Source organism: Syngnathus floridae, chromosome 19 (genome assembly GCF_059516105.1).
Source record: "Syngnathus floridae isolate MCC-2025c chromosome 19, RoL_Sflo_1.0, whole genome shotgun sequence".
In the NCBI taxonomy this organism is placed as follows: Eukaryota; Metazoa; Chordata; class Actinopteri; order Syngnathiformes; family Syngnathidae; genus Syngnathus; species Syngnathus floridae.
This window is the reverse complement of record NC_142431.1, coordinates 1,729,465-1,745,841: the sequence shown is the minus strand read 5'-3', so window position 1 is coordinate 1,745,841 and position 16,377 is coordinate 1,729,465. Positions and strand designations below refer to the sequence as shown.

At 46.3% G+C, this 16,377-nt stretch overlaps 1 protein-coding gene across 1 annotated transcript in view; it reads left to right on the top strand.

Moving 5' to 3' along the window:
* Positions 1-16,377, top strand: part of man1a1 (mannosidase, alpha, class 1A, member 1) — a 29,157-nt gene that overhangs the window by 7,367 nt on the left and 5,413 nt on the right. Inside the window, exons 2-5 of the mRNA XM_088362260.1 lie at positions 1,223-1,319; positions 5,037-5,152; positions 6,535-6,615; positions 14,654-14,748. Of these exons, the coding sequence (XP_088218386.1) occupies positions 1,223-1,319; positions 5,037-5,152; positions 6,535-6,615; positions 14,654-14,748 (389 nt within the window). The remainder of the gene's footprint in view (positions 1-1,222; positions 1,320-5,036; positions 5,153-6,534; positions 6,616-14,653; positions 14,749-16,377) is intronic.

The window sequence follows — 16,377 nt, the reverse complement described above, 5'->3', positions numbered from 1 at the left end:
TGGCTTCTTTTCTGGGGCCAGATCGGTCTTGCAACTTGGCGCTTTTGAGTTTTTAGCCAATTAGCTTGTGTGAAATAGCAGCGGGTCCTAACATCCGCGAGCGACCTGGAGAATCCTGAGCCGCTAATCCAATTAACGCCAACAGGTCGGGAAGCTGACCGTGAATCCGATAACACGCTGAAGTGTTCGGCCTCGTAACTAACGTATCGGCGCTCTCGAGTAGTTCTGTTTAGGTGTACCTAATGAGGTGGTCTGCTGGCTGTCACACTCCAGATTTCCAAAGCTAATTTGTTGACGCCTTGCGTTGCGTGGCGGCTCCGGGCCCGGAACGACCGAAGCGATCCCGAAGGAGCTCGCTGCTCTCGACCCTCCTCTCGTGCTGAGGAGCTGTAATTAGCAGCCTCGCTAGCTTTAATTAACGGGCTTGAGCTGGGAGGACGCTAACGCCGGCTGCCTAGCTGACGTGCGTGGGAGAAGACATTTGGTCCCTTAAATACATATTTAGTAAAGTAAAGACGGTTTATAGGGACGCCGTCGGGCGAGCAGCTGCTTTGTCTTTCGATACAAAACCGATTACAGTCATGGAAAATGCGCACGTACAAATTGCGGTCGTATTGTGAGCGCTTGCCAAGCGGCCTTGCGTTCGCAAACACTTTCTCGTGGTCACTTTGTAGCTTCATGAAATTTGAAGTGCCTCTGGTACGCGTGTCATCTGGCGATGTTATTGTCGGCGAAGCTCCCCTGAGCGCCCTCTTATCTTTGCCTGCGCAGCCACCGTGTGACAGGTGAGGAGCTAGCCGAGCTGAAAATGAGATTTTCTAAGCTGCTTGGCCGCCTCACTGACTGACTGACTCATTCGGCGACCGAGCAGGTGTCTCGCCGATAGAAGGACCCACGGGTCCGGCCGGTGTCTCTCCCCGGCCAGTTCATTAACAGCCACCGTAACAAGTTGTTTGCGAGCCGAGGAGGAGGCCGAAGGGCAGCTTCCGTCGAAGCCCGTGAGAAACATCAAATCTTGACCCCCCCCAAAAAAATCTTCCTTGGATATTACTATGCCAGAGATCCTAATTAACATTAAAATTGCTTTTCAAGGAGTCAAAATTGCTTCTTCACTTTTGAAAGATGTTATGAAGAAGCGTGACAGAATTTTTGTACGCACCCGGAACTCGCACCCAGCTGTCCGTCTAATCACTCCATTTTGTTTTTTTTTCCTCTCTGCCAGATGATGAAACACGCGTGGGACAGCTACCGACGCTACGCCTGGGGTTCCAATGAACTCAGGCCTGTTTCCAAGCAAGGCCACTCCAGCAACCTGTTTGGTCAGTACACACACCCCACAAACCAAACAAACACACAGATTGTCAGGATTGATTTGGCGTCACCGGCAGCGGCAGTCTTGGCCTTTAGATTAGCTCCAATTGGCCGTCATTTGGAGCCATCCATCTATGGCCGCCGCTAAATGTCAGACTTATCATATATTCATATTTGGGGGTGCTGTCAATGCCCGGCGAGCTAACGAGCGCCGCGCTAGCGTTTGATGGTGCGCGTGTGTTGGTTTTTTCCGGACGGTCAAACCGCCCATCTGTCGGCCATTTTGTCAGTTTTTCGATTTACGGGTTTTATTAGAGTAAACCGTCATACGCGTTTAAGGCCTAAACGAGGGCCACGCAAAGTTGTCCGCCGCCTCCTAAAATATTCTTTGAATATTAATAGCAGGTGTTGAGTTTGTTCAAAGCGTTTGATTCAAGCGTCCTCGCCGTCGTCGGAGGTCTGATTACGCTTTTCATCCCACATTTAAACTCCTGTCACAGCGTCGCGCGGTGTTTTGCGTCTTGTCATCCGCCTTCTATAAATACACTTTGAACGCGCTCAACACGCCACAAATGAGGCACGAATTTCCTTCCGACCTGCCTTTCGCACAAATAATTGGGCAGTGCTAAAAAAAAAAATTCTATACTGTGTCGGTAAGCTGAAAGGGAAGCCAAAAAAAACAAGAAGATGAAATACACTTGAAGGTTAAATGTAATTTGTTGTCGTTGTTGGTAAACAAAGCGCAGCTGGATATCCTGTCAAACCACTCCCGGCTGTTTATTTTGGTTCAAAACAAATCTAAGCCCCGCCGTAATATTTCCTACATTGTCCCGCCGTTTGTTGACGCCCCAAAGGACGTGCAGAAGACTGATGGGAGTCCTTCCTTCTACGCGTCATGCGCCCACAGGCATTTGTCCCTCTTTTTTTTTTTTTTTTTCTTTCCCAAACCTCATTTCTTTCTCTTGCCACAGCAAACATGTCACAGTGGCTATTATTTTCCTCCACCACCCCGCCCGGCGTGTTTCCGTCGAAGTCGCTAAAAAAAACAAACAGCGACCTCGTGTCGAGTAATCTGATGCATTTCTCATCCGCCTTAATCGCAGAGCCGCGAGGCTGCAAGGTCAAAACGTGGAATAAAGCAAACGTGGCGCATTTAAGCCGCTCTGGACCAAATATACAACAAAATTTCAGCCGGGGAAAAGAATTAGAGGGAGAATCCAAAAGCTCCTTCTGGTGTTTTTACAGACATACAAAGAATCTTTCTTAACAAAGGATAAAAAAAATATACGTCTAAGGGTACTCTTATATTTTCTGTCAACACGTGCTGCTCCACCTTTTGTGTTTAACCGTGCTTTGAGTCAAATGGCAACATTTTAAGGCTGTACCTCTGCTTGCAGGCTAAAAAAAAATCCTCCCTCATCATTTTTTTTTTTTTTTCCCCGAGTCTCATCCTCAGAGACACGCACACATTATCATCCATTGCGGGAGAAAACATGTTTTTCTCCCCCCCCGCAGTATTTCCAGACAAGTCGTTCACCGGCTTGTTATTTGACATTGAGTCCGCGGCTGCAGCCTCGGCTCGGCCGCGCCATTGTGCGTCTGAAGCCCATATTCAGTGTGAGTAATTGAGATAGATGGCATAATTCCGCCGCGGCCTTCCCTCAGGTTTCCACGCCGGCGCTGAGGCTTGAACGAGATGAAGGCGGCGCGCACGCATGCACATTCTAGAAAGATACCACGTTTATATCATCGTGTACCTTTATTGTATGCCCACATTAGCTTAATCATTAGCTTAATTAATCGACGCACAAATGAGGTCGCGTTGTTGCTTTTCAGGGAATCGTCCGTCATTAAATAAAATAATAAATAAAACCGTCCGATTTGATTTGGACACGTATCTCTTCTAAAGCAAAGAGTTTTTTTTTTCTTTCAGTCAACTGCGGCGTTGCCTATCAAGTGTCACCTCCAGAAAATCTGTTGACGTTTGCAATATGAGGTGGCAAGGCTAACACGCTGTGTGCTTTTACGCCATTAGCCCGCGGCCCCACCATCTCTTCCAGCCAACAACCCCCATTGAACACTCGGGGCGCTTACTTGGCGAATGAAATTGTCGGATTAGAGATCCGACTTTAGAATCGGAGTGGTAATTGAACGCGCAAGGGCACGGCTTCTTTTTAACGGCGATGACACTTTGACTGCTGAGTCAGCAAGCCGCGCCGGATGCTTTTTATTTTTCTCGTCCGCCAGGGCACGAGAGAGGTTATACGTCTTGGTACAAGTTGCATCTGGCGAGAGAGGAAAGCACAATAACAGGAAGTGGAACTGGCACGCTCGGGGGAAAAACGTGTTCAGTCATGGTCGGGTTTCTCAACTGTGACGTCATAAGGCTCTTTGTTGGATTTTGTTCATGACGATTGTTTACAAATCAAACTATTTCTTAGGGGGGGGGGATAAAAACACGCAAGACGGGTTAAATTTTTAAGTGTTACACAATCCAAGAGCAGAGTACAAAAGAATCACGTTTGTTCTCGGGCTACACAATGTGAGCTGAGCCGAAGGCGGCGGCGGCGGCGGCTCAGTGAAGAGGAAGCGGCCAAGTCACATCAGGTCATGCACACTAAATACTGAGTAGTTTCAAGATGATCTTTTTTTGGGAGCGACGAGGTAGAAAAGGCCATCGAGGATCGTGTGGCCATTGTTGAAGTTGCCCATTGTTTTTACACACTGAAAATAATTTGAGCTTTTTGTGGGAAAAAGATTATGTAGGCCCAGCAGGAATAACTTTATTGTAGAGTTGTTTATGGCGCAAGACGTGTTCCAGACCCGCTGGCGGTTTTAAAAAAAAATCGTTTTAAGCTTCTTAAAACATTTTAAAATCGTCTGCTCTTACTCCCAAAACTTGTCCTGTCATATCCCAGGTGTAAGCCGCGCCATAAGCTGCTATAGAAACATCCCCCGAGGTTCTTCTACAATCCAAGTAAAATGCAAAAAAAAAAAAAAGAAGGAATTAACAATTGATTTTTTTTTCTTCTTCCCCTGTTTGTGTTTCTTCACACACAACAAACGCGTTGTCGTCCCACGGCGCCCCGACAGAACAAACAGTGAATACAAAGAGACTGCAAGGTGGGGAATTGGAGCTAGCATTGTACTCCTAAATAAAAACGGAATAAATCAGCAGAAACGCAAGAAGGAAGGAAGAAAAGCTATGACCTTCCAGAATCAAACTGCACTGTTACCATTTGCTCTAGTATCAGTCACAGGAAAGAAAAAGGGGGGGAAAAAAAGATAATATTAGTATTCAGGTCACTGTCGGAGTCATCTGTATCACTCTCATGGACACTCAGTGCCAAACAGGAGGAGCGCTGGGGGGGGAGCACTGTGAGACAAGACAATAGACACGAGGAAGAAGAAAAAAAAAAGCTTCCTCACCTCCAGAGACTCGCATAAAGGTGGAAAGAAGGACGAGTCGCCGGAACCGTCTTGTCGAGACTGAAGCCGCCGATGAAGACTTGTCACAAAAAATGGTTTTACCAGACAAAAAACGACAAATGTTTGACAGAAATTCCCCAAATTGTGATTAATTTTTTCATTTATTTATTAGGTTATGTCTGTTTAATGGAAATGGAAATAATATTTCTACTTTAGATTATTTGTGGTTGCATTTCAGACCTTTTTTATTGCGCAAACAACTCAGTGATTTCATTTGTCTGACTTTTGTCTTCCAGGAAGCATCAAGGGCGCCACCATCGTGGACGCTCTGGATACGCTCTACATCATGGAGATGTTTGAGGACTTTGACGCCGCCACCGAGTGGGTGGAGAAGAACCTGGACTTCAACGTGGTAAGCCCACCACGACCAAATCTGGCGTGCATATCTCAAGGCAACATTTGAACATCCCTCACCGTCACAACAACAGATGAAACGATATGAAAATTTCATATCAATATTGTCGTGCTCGTGGGAGTCGGCACAAGTCAAAAACATTCGTTACGCTTGCGTAATTTAATGAGAGCAAAAAGCAATAAGGGTGTGTGTGTGTGTGTCTGCAAGAGTGTGTGGGCATGTTTGTGCGTGTGATTGCATTCCTAATTTTATGTGTGAAGTATGAGAGTGTGCACGCTCGCGTGTGTTTATTAACGCTCATCAAGTCGATCGCGTTAGCGAAAGGTTACGCGCATCATTCACTCAATAAGTCATCGATCTTAGCCCAGCCAAGGCACCTTGAAAGGCCCGACCTTCGTTTACATGCCTGACGAACGCCAAAGCGGCCGGGACGAGCCATCTTAACGCCGGCGAGGAAGCGGCCGAGAACGTTTTTTACTCACCTGAATGCTAAACAGAATCTCGCCGCAGTCCAGAGCCTGTTGTTAGTCGCAACCCGCCCGTGTGTGTGATGCACACTAATAAGAAAGCAACGAGAATGACATTTCCCTGTACAGATAATAACGTTGGTAATTATGGCCCTTGTACCAAAATGGATTTTGCATTCATGTTTATTAATTAGGACCCGGGCAGCAAGCGTGCAGTCGGTTATTATTCTCCAGACAAATGAATTGCTTTTTTTATGGGGGGCCTTAAAATGCACCTCCAAAAACTTTTGCTAACGGCTTTTATCTGATGCGGTTGGAACATGGTATCAAATTTAATGATCATTTCAAGGATTGACAATGAAAACCAAGGACGTGGGTGTTCTTCGCTGACGGCCGGCGGCTTCATTAGCATTCATCCGAGGTGACGTCATCTCCTCAAACTTTTGGTCTTTTAGAGCCACGAGTGGTGCTAAAACGGTAACAATGAGCTGACTCAGCACTTATCGCAATACATGAAGAAATAGTTTGAGCCTCACATCGAAAAAACTTTCCCGACGCTGAATAAAAATTGTAATTTATGCTATCTTTCATGCTTTTTGTCTTAGCGGTTATGGAGGAAATCGTTTTGTTTTGTTTAGCGAGGGATTAATTAGCTGCCCAATCCAACTTTGCAATCAGCGACTCGGGGAGAAAACTGAAATTGTTGTTGGCATAGGACAGAGCCTGCCGTGTTTTTTTGTTTTTGTCGTCTAATCTGCCCGAGACAGCAAATAAAACTGAGTTTGCATAAGCGCACTCGGCTGTCGCTCAAAAATTAATTAAAAAAAAATGTCACCAACCGTTGCTAAGTCAAACTAGCTTCAGGTTGTGAGTTTTTCAATCTGTGTTTTCGCTCTCATCTTCGCCTCCCAGAATGCCGAAGTGTCCGTCTTCGAGGTGAACATCCGCTTCGTGGGAGGCCTTCTGTCGGCGTACTACCTGTCCGGCAAAGAGGTAAGAATGGCGGGAAAACGGGTGAAAATAACTTTATTGGTGTTCACGAGAAGGTAACGTCACAATGTGGCTAAGTGAACGTGAGCAAATCTGCTCGGTAACGAGGCCCTGAAAATGACATCAGCGGGGTTTTTTTTTTTTCTTTTTTCCTCCTTAATGATATGCTTCTGTTCCTAATTAATTATAAGGTTGCGCTAAAGAATCGATACCCCCCCTCACCCACAGAGCTTTTGAAAACCTCGGGCTGCGGTGCGGCTGCTCTCCAAAAAAAATGAGGCTAACTCGCCAGAGATTTGACTGCAACCCTGATTGTCAATGTTGTTCTGCCTTTAAGCTGCGTTTCGTGTCTTCGGCGAGCGAGCGAGGCCTCACTTCGTCTTCTCCTTCATTAGCTGCAAAAATGTTCACCGAGAGCGTCGGTGCGTGCGTCAAATTCGCCAGCCGGAAATTCAAAATGTGGCCGTTGTTATTGTTGCTTCATTCCTCCTTCCCCTTTTTTTTTTATGCGGCCTTGCAGAGTTTTTTTTTTTTTTTTTTTTTTCCTTGCTTCTTGAAAAATATATTGCAGGATGGGAATGATTTACATAAGATTTACCAAGCCCTTTGATGCATCCTTTTTCTAGTGCAAGGCTACGATCACAGAAAAATAAGCGTCGGGGTACAACGCGATGGCCCAATGACTCGAAATAAAAAAGAATCGATCGGAAAAAAATGACAACAAAACGATTTTCTTGCTTCACCAAAATATGGCAACAGTTTAGCGATTAATACTTCATATCTTCATATCTATTCAAACATTTATGGTTGGAATCTTACCAAATTGGACTCATAAACGTTTTAAGACCTTTGGACTGATTATTTGGATTCACGTTTATTTCCTTTGAGGGGAAATTGTATCCGAGAGCGGAACCAATTACAAGTCAACAAGCGTCTTTTAGCGCTTTTGTTGCGTCTCGTCGCTCATTTGTTCACGCGCGCTGAAAAATGAATAAAAGACAATGGCTGCGATGTTAGCGTCGGCGCAGCTTGTAAAAAAGCTTTGAGTGAGCTCGTAAAAATAAATCTTGTTGTTTGCGCATTATCTAAGAAGTCCTCACGCGGGGCGTACGCAACGTAAAATTCTGCCTGATGTAGAAGAAAAGGATGTTTTAGAAGTGCTGTGAAAAGTATAAATTTAGACTTTCAACAAGAGCACGCGACCCACATCTGCACGTCGACATCGGGCGATGAATAACATTAATAATCATCAGCGTGCTTTAAAAAGCCAGCCGGCTTGATTGGCACACAGAAAGGAGGACAAAAAGCTCTTGACGGGAATCTGTGCAGGTAGCGGATGATTTGAATGCGTAATGGCCCCCCCCGCTCGCGGCGGGAGCAAACTGTGACACTCGTTATCCCTCCTCGGCGCTCGCTCATAAACGCCTTTTTCTTTTTTTCTTTCTTTTTTTAAATGAGTCAATCAATACGCGGCACTCGAAAGTCATCGCACGCCTCCCTTCTTATGAGTCCGGCTCCTCGGCTGATTGGTGGCCTTCGCCGCCGGTGAAGGTCACTCGGCGGAGTGGCTCCTAATGGCGGTTAGCACGCGGCTAACGACTCTGACATATTCACAATAGAAAAAGGTGGGAGAATAGATTAAAAGTGTTTCAAAGGTTACCGACGCTCGTGAGATTGGGACTTGATGTCGAATTTGATTTTCAACAGTTTGGTGACTCAAAGTGCAAAATATCCTGCTAATTTTGTGACTCATTATAAATACAATTTCTATCCCTCGGAATAAAGATGTGAGTATTGACTCTATTTGTTAGCTTAGCCATTAGCTTAAAGTTTAAGTTTAAATTGCTGGGATCAAAATAAGAAGGACACGATATTACTTTTAGGTAAAAGGAGGCTGAAATGCCTCTCAGCTTATTTGCCGAAACTTTTCCTTGCCTCAAGGTTTTTTTTTTGTCTCGCCGTAAACACAATCTGGGTCACTTGTCTTTGAAGCAAAAGTATTTTCCCTAATCACTATTAAAAGCTTTGTTTCTGCCCCCAGGCTTTGTCCCAGTCAGATTTTATTCCCGACACAGCGTTAATGTTAGCCTGCAGTTGAAGGATAACTTGGCATAAGCTAGCTTCCCAATTTTAGATCCACCCCACAAGCTAACAAAAGCTTGTGTGACAGCGCTAACAAGACAGTACAAAGACATTATTTTGCCGCCTGCCTTCTTTTTTTTTTTTTTTTTGCGCATATTCATCACGCTGTAAGTCACGAAGCGCAAATGCATCAATGCCAAGGGAGGGAAAGATGAGCTCCAAAGGGCAAGAACCGGAAAATACTGGCAGGTACAGAACAGCAAGCGGTGTGTGGAAAGCACAAATAAGAAGCAATCACCCTAAAAACCTTGACGCGAGACAGCCCGGCCCGCTCTTGGCAAGTGACTCAGATGATGGAGAGAGAGAGCGAGGGAGGGAGTGAAGACGTCCTGATAGTCGCCGTGATAAAACAGTTTTACAGGAGGGGGGGAGGTAGAAATCAGCGAGGGAAGCGCAGTGACCAAAAAAAAAAAAACCTCATAAAATGCGAGTTTATTCCCCCGCAGACTGCTGTGATTCAACACGACTTTGGGAAACTACACGAAAAGAGATGTCAGCTTGTTTGGGGGGGGTTCTTCGGAGTGTCACTTTCTTTGTTCGATGGGGTAATGGAGAAAACGAAAAAAAGAAAGGAAAACAAGGATTTTAGCATTGATTTTAGCACAGACCAAATTGTGGCTGGTGTTGGAAAACAAATTGAGTGCAGTGGCATCAAGTTAAGGATGAGGCGAACACAGATTCATTTAACTCCAGCCAGTCCAAAACATCTTTTTTTTTCTTTTCGTAGCTTGCCGGAATGTTATTAAATCAAATGATTGGATTTGAAATGAGATAATCAGAGTGAATAATGAGTTACGGTGTCCCACAAGGATCTGTATTGGGCACAAATTAATATTACAAATCGAATTTGAAAATACACGCTTTTTGCTGACTCCTCAATTTCTTCCCTTGTATCGTGGGAAGGCTTAACTCATTTTGTTTCTACCCTCTCATTTTTATCTTCGACATTTTTTTTTATTTTTGCAATTTGTAAATGGATTACTTAACTCCATAACTATACTTGCAACTCAATTTACTTTTATAGGAACTCCATTTTCCCACTTGAAATCATTTCAAATGATCTGACTAAACGATGCGCCGCATTTCCGCCTTTGTAGAAATGAAACTCACTCCCCCCCCCTCGTGCTGCGCAGTGCAGCATTTACAGAAAAATAGATTGTTTATTTATCAAGGGAAATTGCCTACCACTCTTCAGAAGACCAAATTCAATAAAAACAATACGTGGCAGCACCCTGCCAGCCGAAGCTCAGCAACCGTAATCGTACAATGACTTGCACTTTTCTTGGAAGTCACGCCGAGGATTCAAAAAAACGGCAAATCCATGACACGCGTCACAAATGACATTTACCCGGCGAGAAGAAGCGCGACCGAGTGTCCCGAGTTCCTGAGCTCGGCGGAAATGTTTTATTTTGTTAGCCAACCTAAATGTAGTCTACAGCTTCCACATCGCATTAAATCGTTCATGCGAATATTTTTTTTTTTAAAAATCGAATCTGTAATTGAAAGAGAGCAGGCAGCCGACACAAAGCCGGCCACTGTGGCGACGCCGGCCGGGTGGGCCCGGTCTACAAGCTGCCCCCTCCGGACCAGCGCCAGCCGATAGACGGCTTCTATCTCCGGTCCTCAGGAAATCCCATTCACTCACCGGGGAAAATTGGCTTTGCTGCCGGGTGGCGGTGGGGAAATACAAGCCCCCTGGCACCGGCCGCCATCAGCGAGCCTTCAACACACACACACAAATGTGTGTGTGCATCCAAATGAGGATTCCTTGCAGGAAGCGTCGACAATTAATTTGCTGCATATCTTTCTTAATCTCCTCTCAGATGGTCAAATCTGTCCTGGGCACCAGAGTGAAATCGGAGGAAGATTAGGAAGCGGAGCGTGATGCGTCAGGCCAGTAGGATGTCACGTTAAGTCCGCCTTCTTTACAACATAGTCGGGAAGCGGAAAACAAGGGGAGAATATGGGCGCAATTTATTGTGGCATCTGGTGTGCACAGCTTGGCCACCGGGGCGCGATATAATACGCTCGTGAAAAAAAATAGCAAAGACTTTTAACAACTGCTGCGAGTCCTGTTCGCTGAGGATAAAGAATATATACCTCGAGTGTTGTTAGGTTGTCTTTCTAAATGAGTTTATAGCAGCGATCAGGGAAGCTTAGCTTTAAGAAAGATTAACTCCCCCGCACACAATTTAAAGGTAGCGGCCGTGAGCATCAATTTTCCCCCTAATCTCGTTGTCCGAGTTCACCCAGTTCATATCAAATCCATCCCGACCACAAGGAGAATTTGCCTTGATCATCAAGCGGCGGGATTAAGAAGCGTAGCGCATCTTCACGCCATCCGGCATCGCACAAGCTAATTCGAACGCCGCCAGCATCGAGTTGCCGCTAATCTCGTTGTCCGAGTAGTTGCGAGCCGCACGGGGGGTCGACAGCGACTGTCTGATGTAATGAGATTATATGCCAGTGAGCCAAAGGCGGACCGGAGTTGCTAATAGTTCCTCTCGTAAACCACACATGCAGCCAAAGGATTGTTTTAAAAAAATAATACTAATAATTCCCGGCAGTAGAAAACGATCCAAACCACTAAATCAACCGTGTCCATAAATAAGAGCCCGACCAAAGTGTTTGAAGAGTTTGCCACCAAAACCTTGTTGTTGTTGTATTTATTGCCGCCTGCTAACATTTGGCAGCTTTGTTACGCCACGCGCAACCCGCGATCAACATTATAATGAAAATTAATCGCCTCAACAAAAAGGTTAGCCCTGCGCTGTAAATCACAGCGACTCCATTTCAATTTGCTCCGCCCAAATAAACACCATCCAGGTAAGAATCATTTGTGTGATTACAAATCCGCCCGCGTCCTCGTAATTCTTTGTTAGCGTCATGACAGATTAAATCTATCTGCTTCAGGATAAGTAATCACGCGGAAGAGGAGCTGCGTTTGGACTTTTAAATCCGAGCCGCTGTTGATATCAAACGCTTCTTTTTAATCGCTGTAATATATTTGCCGCGTGACTGAGCGCGTTGTCGTGGGTTGCGCCGAGGTCACATGACCAGTGGTTGGGCTTTACTGTAATCAAAGCATCTTGGCGGTTAAATTTTGATTGCTTTTCGAGTCGTAAATGGAAGCTACACGTGCGTTTTCCAAAACTTGCAGCATCAGTACTGGCCCCGAGGCCCTTTTGCACTCATTTCCAAGCTGTTCCGCTAAACGCTCCGCTTAAAACACTTTTTCTTCTTTCGTTCCTGGCGTGAAATGTCAAGCGTGTGCGTATAGTCGACTAGCTTTTAAGCGCCGGTGTCAAACGTGGCGTAAAGGTGACGCAATCTGCCCCGATGTGCGCTCGGGAGCGTGAAAAGAGCGCTGGTATCCCCGGGGCCCGCCCTCAGGGTTGCAAGCTTTGGCCATCAGGTGACATCTACTGCGGTTTTGAGTACTTAACTTAGTTTAGCTGTGATTCACGATTGTTTGAGTCCAGCGGTTTTTATGCGCCCTGTTAATTGTCGCCTCTCTAATTGCCTGTTAAATCGTTCTTAGCGCCCACTTGTCACCTCCCCGGGAATACTTAAATCGTGTCACCCGAGTGTCGCTCTTCCACCGAGGCAGCAGGGTTTTTTTTTTTTTTAAAATGCAAATCCTCACCACTAAACAGCGGCGTGTTTAAAAAGAAAAACGCTGAGTCAGCCGTCAAATGCATCCCGTTGCATTGGTTTTTAAATACTCGAATGCATTTCTGCCGTCTTGCCATGCTCGTGATTTATTTACGTTGACAAGTACAAATGTACTCTCACCGCCAAAATGCGCCTAAAAAAAAATGATGGCATGTTGTTCATACTCTATTTTTTTCCGTTCTATATTTATATGGAGCATATGCTAGCGCTAAAGGCGGCGAGTTCACCGTAGCGGTAAACGTCGCCCCGACGGGAAGTGCAACATCTCCCAGTCGCGCTTGACTCCACGCAAGTGCAGCCTTGACACTGTTCCACACCAGGCGCCTTTTGTAGCTTTTAATTATGACGCTCTTTTGGGCTCGACTTGCCACCCGTCGGCCTGAAGGAGCCTAATAAAGCCGCTGAGAGAGGGCGAGCGAAAAAGCGAGCGAGAGAGAGTCTCCGACGCAGTGCACAAAGCAACAGCATCCTCAAAGCTGTCTGTTTTGCGTGCGTGCGTGCGTCTCGCATCCGAGCCAGCTCGGCTCGGTGCATTCTGGGCTTCGCGGGGCGGTAACGCGTGCCACGTTTGACACGTTGCTTAAATTAGAAGCCGCCGGAGCTCCGGCTTTCCAAATCCCCCAGTCGTGATCACAAATACACAGAAAATCAAGTCGCTAACATTCCACTAAATGCACAGTGTGGGATTTAATGAGTATTCTCCTTTTTTTTTTTTTTTTTTTTTTTACAGATAATGTGAAACAAAGCGCTGAAAAATGCCCTTTTTGCCTGTATTTGAAGACAGCGCCTAATAAAAGCTAAATGCTCAGCAATACAAAATGGTGAAATGAGCCGTCAAACGACACGGCTCAGCCGCTCCATTACATCCGTTGCTGTGTTTCCAACAAGTGGAGGGGGAAAAAATGGCCGCTTCTCTACAAATGGGCAGCGCGTCTTCGGCTATTGACTCTGTGATTGCTTTCTCCTTTCCAGCCAAACGTAAAATGTGACAACCATTCCGCTTGTTCTGTCGTTCCGGGCGGGAATTAAATCGCCCAGTGGTTTTGTTGGCAACGCTCACTGTGAAGTCTCGAAGTCAACTTCAGGAAATCAACTTTCAACACGGGCCTTGTGATAAACTACCGGCGGATCTCGAAGGGCTGGAGAAGGACGTGGCCGTAAACGCCACGCTTTATTCCGGGCCTTTCTGATTAGAAGGTCATCTCAAAGTGCATCCAAACAATAAAATAGAAGACGAGAGGATGACAAAAAGCTGCGACCGCCGTCGTCATTCAGGTCAGAGAATATGGAGCAGAAGACGCGCAGGACGTTTTTAAAGGCTGCCGGATAATTGATGGAGAAACAGCGCGGCCTAGCCTACTTTTTTTATCCCTCTGGAAGTTGGCCATTTTGCCCACCGCCGCCGGAGAGCGACGTTTGAAGGTCGCCAAAGCAATAAACGGCCGAGCACCTCGCTTGCGCAACGTGATGATCAACACGAGTTTTTCCTAATGACCGCAGCATCTCTCGCTTTATTCTGCATCTGTATAATTCATCGGCTTATTAAAGCTGCTCCGTGATAGACTTGGACGCCGGGGCGTGTTGAAATTATACTCCTGTGCGTCCCTGCGAGTGTTTTTATTCCACCCGCGGTGCGCTCCACGCGTTATTAAAGGCATTAATCAGCGGGCTCGGCCGCCTTGTTACACACTCGCGTGCTCGCACTGGGGTCATTTGGCATCGGCGGTGCCACCAAGCCTTTACGAGTTGCTGTCAGGAAGTCATTCAAATAAAAACAAAAAAAAGATTCCGTAAGATGCCGTTGACGTGGAATTTTCTCCCCCCTCTTCCAACTCTGAAAATTCCCCTTTTGTATTCTCATGAAAAATGTGCACGGACTAGTCGATGTTGCTTCCTGGTGGGGGTTTCCACTCCGCTGTTGACAAGCGGCCTCTTGAGCCTCGCCACCCGGCTCGGCTCGTGTTTTTTGCCGGTCCTCTCCCGCAGAGCGAGCGCCGCTGCCTTCTCTGGGGAGCGACGTGGCCGCAAGTCATCTCCCGCCTCGCACTGGTGTTTATTCTCTGCGATGACAGATGGAGGCTGACGGGAGACATGACAGTGCTCGAGAACCCCCAGGCGGGAGGGGCTCGCTGACCGCCATACTTTTCACGACTTTCCAGTTGCCTCAAAGTGTCGCTTTCTATCTGCCCATTGTGAAGAAGGTAATCGATGTTTATCTCCGCAGGTTTTCCGCAGAAAAGCGGTGGAGCTTGGAGAAAAACTGCTCCCGGCCTTTAAAACGCCTACAGGAATCCCCTGGGCCTTGCTCAACCTGAAAAGGTAAGAAGACAATATAATCTGGCTCTCAATCTTCAAAAAAAAAAAAAAATCCAAATAGTTTTCTCGTCTATTATTTCCGTCGAGCCTTCTCTCGGCAACACCCGATAATGAAGAGAACAGTCGTCCTCCATTTTGTCTCTTTTCAACCCCACGGGCCCCCGAGAGTAAACGGCGGACGGCGCCGCGGTTTATCAGACGCTAATTAAAATCCCCGTCGTCATGGGACGAAATGGGCTGTTACAAATAAAGTTCCTCTGTGCGTTTACACGGCCGAGCTAGCTAGCGAGCGCGGCGTGAACATTTGAATGCTAATTGAACAGGAAGATTTGTTTTCAAGCATTTTGAGGAGAAACAAAAGAATTGACGGTGTCTTCGCTCAATGCTAATTAGCCCATCCGCAGGAGCCGCGGCTTCTTCTCGCTAAGCTCGAAAGAGATCCGCTGGGAGAACATTGATTGGCACCGACCGAGAGGAAAAATGCCGCTTAATCCCACTGATCGACACTATTGACATTCGCGAACGTTCGGGCTGACCAAAGAACCTTTGAGCTTGTTAGCATCTGTTGGCACCAATTCAGCGCCGGTTATTATGAATCAATCCAAGTTCTGGATATTTTTGCTCCACTATCCAGAATGCTTCGCAGGCGTGCGTCCCAATTTGTTTTTTTTTGTACAATGTCCTGGCGTCACTTTGATGTAAACTTGAAAGGCACGGCGTTTCTATTCCAACACACAAATTGAATCTTCTACGAGCTCCAAGTTTCCCCGACGTAGCGACAGAAAGCTAACTCGGCCAAAAGGCGTTTCTGTTCCAGCTTGAATCTTTAATTGCGTTTTGAGTTGGCGTCGACGAATGTAATGAAGTTGGACAGTTTTCTGTCGCTCTTCATCTTCCTCTCAATAGCTTGCGTTAAAAAAAAAAGTCATTTTATTTGACAGATGTGCTCCTTCTGCGGTTCAAAGGCCGAAGCAATCAATGCTAAGCTCTTGGGGTCTCGCCGTTTGATTAATAGGCCTTAGTGGGTCCATTAGCGCGGCCGAGTGGGCTCGTGTCAGAATCTCAGCTGACCCACTTCAGCATCTTTTTTCTGAACGACATGCTAGAAACTGATTGCATTAACATTTTTAGTAAGCTGCGGATACTGTACGTTTGAGTTGTGCGTGGTTTTTTTGTTTTTTTTTCGGGCACTTGGATCATTGATCGCTATTCCCAAAAAACGTGTTGAATTCTCCCCTTGGACGAGCAAGGCGGCCGCGGGCTCAAACCGGCCGGACAGCTGCCATGATTTAAAGTTTCTAATTAAACGGCTAACTGTGACTCCATCGCCATGTTCCCTCTTCCTCGCCCTAAGCGGGCCGAGGAGGAAGAGGAGCTGAATGTGTTTCTGTGTTTTGCTCTAGAAAGATCCGTCAAAATGCTCGCCAATGGTGGCAACATGACCAACAGCTGGCAGGAAATAACCCGATTTTTTTTTCCTCCCCTTTCCTCTCTTATAAACCTCCAAGCTAGCACATTTCATATTGCCCGAAAGCCGACACACGCTGACGAATGCAAACCTTCCGGCCAGGCCGATGAACTTTTAAGCCCGAAAATTACATTTGAAAGCCTTTTTTTGAAGTGAGAGAGGTT